Raw genomic sequence first — 2,799 nt, 5'->3', positions numbered from 1 at the left:
CTTAAGGAACGACCAACTTGTAGTAGTTCGTACCATTCTATAGTATTGTCATACGAATAGTCCTTTGTCGGATTAATGATGGTTGAATATTAGTGTTAAGTGCACTTGAAAAGTAGGTTTTATCTTAAATATGGTGTTTATTAGTCTGACATGTGAGCATGTTAAATTTATGGTAGTATAGCTTTACCTAATTCGAGCGCAACTAGTACTGCTCTAGTTCAATCTTTACCTAATTCGGAGCAGTGCTACTGCCTGCGCTGGTTGGACTTAAATTGCTATTGTAGTATTGGGTATCTTTCTTACCATTTTATATGATAGATCACTGGTTCATTGTTTAGTTGTACCTCATGAGATACTACTATAGAACCTTGCTTCTTAGCGTTCATTAGCACTTAGCTCATTGTTGTAGAGGCGAATCTTAGAGTTCGTTAGCACTTAGCTCATAGTTGCAGAGGCAAATTCAAGGTTAGTTTTTACATACATAAGTTGTCCACTACTAATGCTATATCTACATCTGCTTAATTGAAAAATAAGAAGCATTTATAGCCATATTCCCTAGGCTTGAATGTTAATAAGCTACACAGGCTTTTTCTAATTCCCAAAACTCCAATTTTTTTACTGTTTTGTATTGCAGGGTCTGCTGCAATATTTCAACCTAGTAGAGGGCTGCTTAACGATGATTCAAGCACATCAACGCCGGAACAACTTCACTTATGACTGGATAATCCGTACTCGAGTTGATGGCTACTGGAACGCCCCACTATCTCCCGACGACTTCATTCCAGGTGCCTACCTAGTTCCTCCAGGTTCATCCTACGGTGGCTTAAATGATCGCTTTGGCCTCGGTGACTACAACACGTCTGTAGTTGCTCTTTCGAGGCTCTCTTTGATTCCTGAGCTGGATTCAGCTGGATACCATCTCCTCAACTCAGAGGGCGCATTCAAGGCCCAACTGACTATCCACAAAGTTCCCTACATCACTAAGCGCCTCCCATTCTGCGTTGTATCGGATCGTAGCTATGATTTTCCACCACCCCGTTTTGGTGTTCCAGTAGCAGCACTTTCTAGTCCAGGCCCATTAAGTGGTGCCAAGTGCCGGCCTTGCACACCTTCATGCACTGACCACTGCGTTGGGCTGGTAATGAACAGACTGTACAAAGGATGGAGCTGGACCGATTGGGCCAATAACACCCTTCTGCTCTGTGATGCTCATGCCGAGTGGGAGAGCGGGTGGCAGAAATTATTCGATGAAGTGGCAGGTGATAAACTGGCTGCAGCGAGAAGGCGAGTTGAAGATTTAAGAATGGAGCAATGTGTGAGGGATTTTGCAGAAATGAAGAAGAAGACAGCTTATTGGGAGGCTCCTCCAGTGTCTCAAATTTGTCAATTGGGCTTATCAGCATCTGCTTAACTTCAAAGCAAAATCCAATATAGTATAGGTAAACTATGTATAGTTTCTAGCCTTCCACGCAGCTTTTTTCTATATTTCAATTCTTTATTCCTTTTTCCTTCTTCGGGAAAAAAAACAACGTACCCAATATAATACCGCATAATGGGGTTTGGGGTACGCAGACCTTACCCCTACCTTGCGAAGATAGAGATGTTGTTTTCAATAGAACCTCGACTCAGGAAAGCTCGGGAAAACAAAAAAGAGTTCTAGAAATACCTAGGTGTTTTTGTAGACATGTTTTTTGGAATATTTCAACGGATATTACTAGTGCTTAGCTTTGTAGAGAAAGGATTGCAGAGAAAAGGTAACAGGTTCCAGTTTTGGTATCTTAGTTGTTGTTATTCTAAGTTGTGTGTGATGGTACAAATGTTTATCTAAAACAAGCAGTGCTTCGTAAATGATCTTTACTACCAGTTAGATGAGCTAGAAATGGCAAATAGCATAATACATGTTATGAGATCTTTTTGATTGCCTCGGTATGGAGACAACTTTGAATTCTTAACCTATTATTGAAACCAATTAGAAGATGAAACATGTAGTTTGAAAACAATGAGGAGTCTAATTCAAAGATTGAACGTATTTGGGGACATGCATGTTAACGAACGTCAACGTTGTTTGCCATGTCAATCGGTTCAAGCCACTGAGCTACTAAATTCATAATTTGTTTTGGGCCTCGAATCCAGAAGCTTGTAGTTGATCTTGGTCCAACCATTTAAAGTAAAAATTGAACGGGCGCCCAAAATAGGGCGCTCCTATTTAACTTATACTTATATTTTTTAAATTATTTAACGTATACCCTAATTTTTACAACTTCAGGCGCCTCCTTCTTCCTGCTACCTGTGCGCTCCTTTCTTCCTCCTTTCTTTTCCTCCTCTTCTTCTTCTTCTTTTCTCTCTCAAACACATGAGACTCTGTGTAAGTATTATTAATTGAATATGAACTACACAGTGATTTAGCACTAAGGTATGAATTTTGCGTTAAGTACATCTGAAATTTTATTCCCCCAAAAAAGAATTAAAGATGGTTCTTCTTAATGCTGAATTTCCTGATAATTCCATTATAGCAACTGGATCTTAATGACAACTTGTCATTGTTGTTTTAGAACTTCAGCTCTAAGAATGCTGAAGTTCAGCAAATATAAACAAAAACTTCAGCTCATAGAATGCTGAAGTTCAGCAAATACAAAACAAACTTCAGCCCTGAAATTCATCACAAACATAACAAAGCTTCAGCTAAAACATGCTGAAGTTCAGCAAATATAGAACAAAACTTCAGCTAAAACATGCTGAAGTTCAGCAAATAGAGGACAAAACTTCAGCTAGTAAACAAACAAAAACTTCAGCCAACAC

The 2,799-nt window shown here is 39.2% G+C and overlaps 1 protein-coding gene across 1 annotated transcript; it reads left to right on the top strand.

Moving 5' to 3' along the window:
- Positions 1 to 622: 622 nt before the first annotated feature.
- On the top strand, positions 623 to 1,776 carry LOC109221926 (the record flags this gene model as incomplete). Its single annotated transcript, XM_019386354.1, has 1 exon — positions 623 to 1,776. A coding segment is annotated over one exon (789 nt), but the record flags the coding sequence as incomplete, so codon positions are not given.
- Positions 1,777 to 2,799: the final 1,023 nt, after the last annotated feature.

Source organism: Nicotiana attenuata, unplaced genomic scaffold, assembly GCF_001879085.1.
Source record: "Nicotiana attenuata strain UT unplaced genomic scaffold, NIATTr2, whole genome shotgun sequence".
NCBI classification, from domain to species: Eukaryota; Viridiplantae; Streptophyta; class Magnoliopsida; order Solanales; family Solanaceae; genus Nicotiana; species Nicotiana attenuata.
This window is presented reverse-complemented; position numbering and strand designations above follow the sequence as displayed.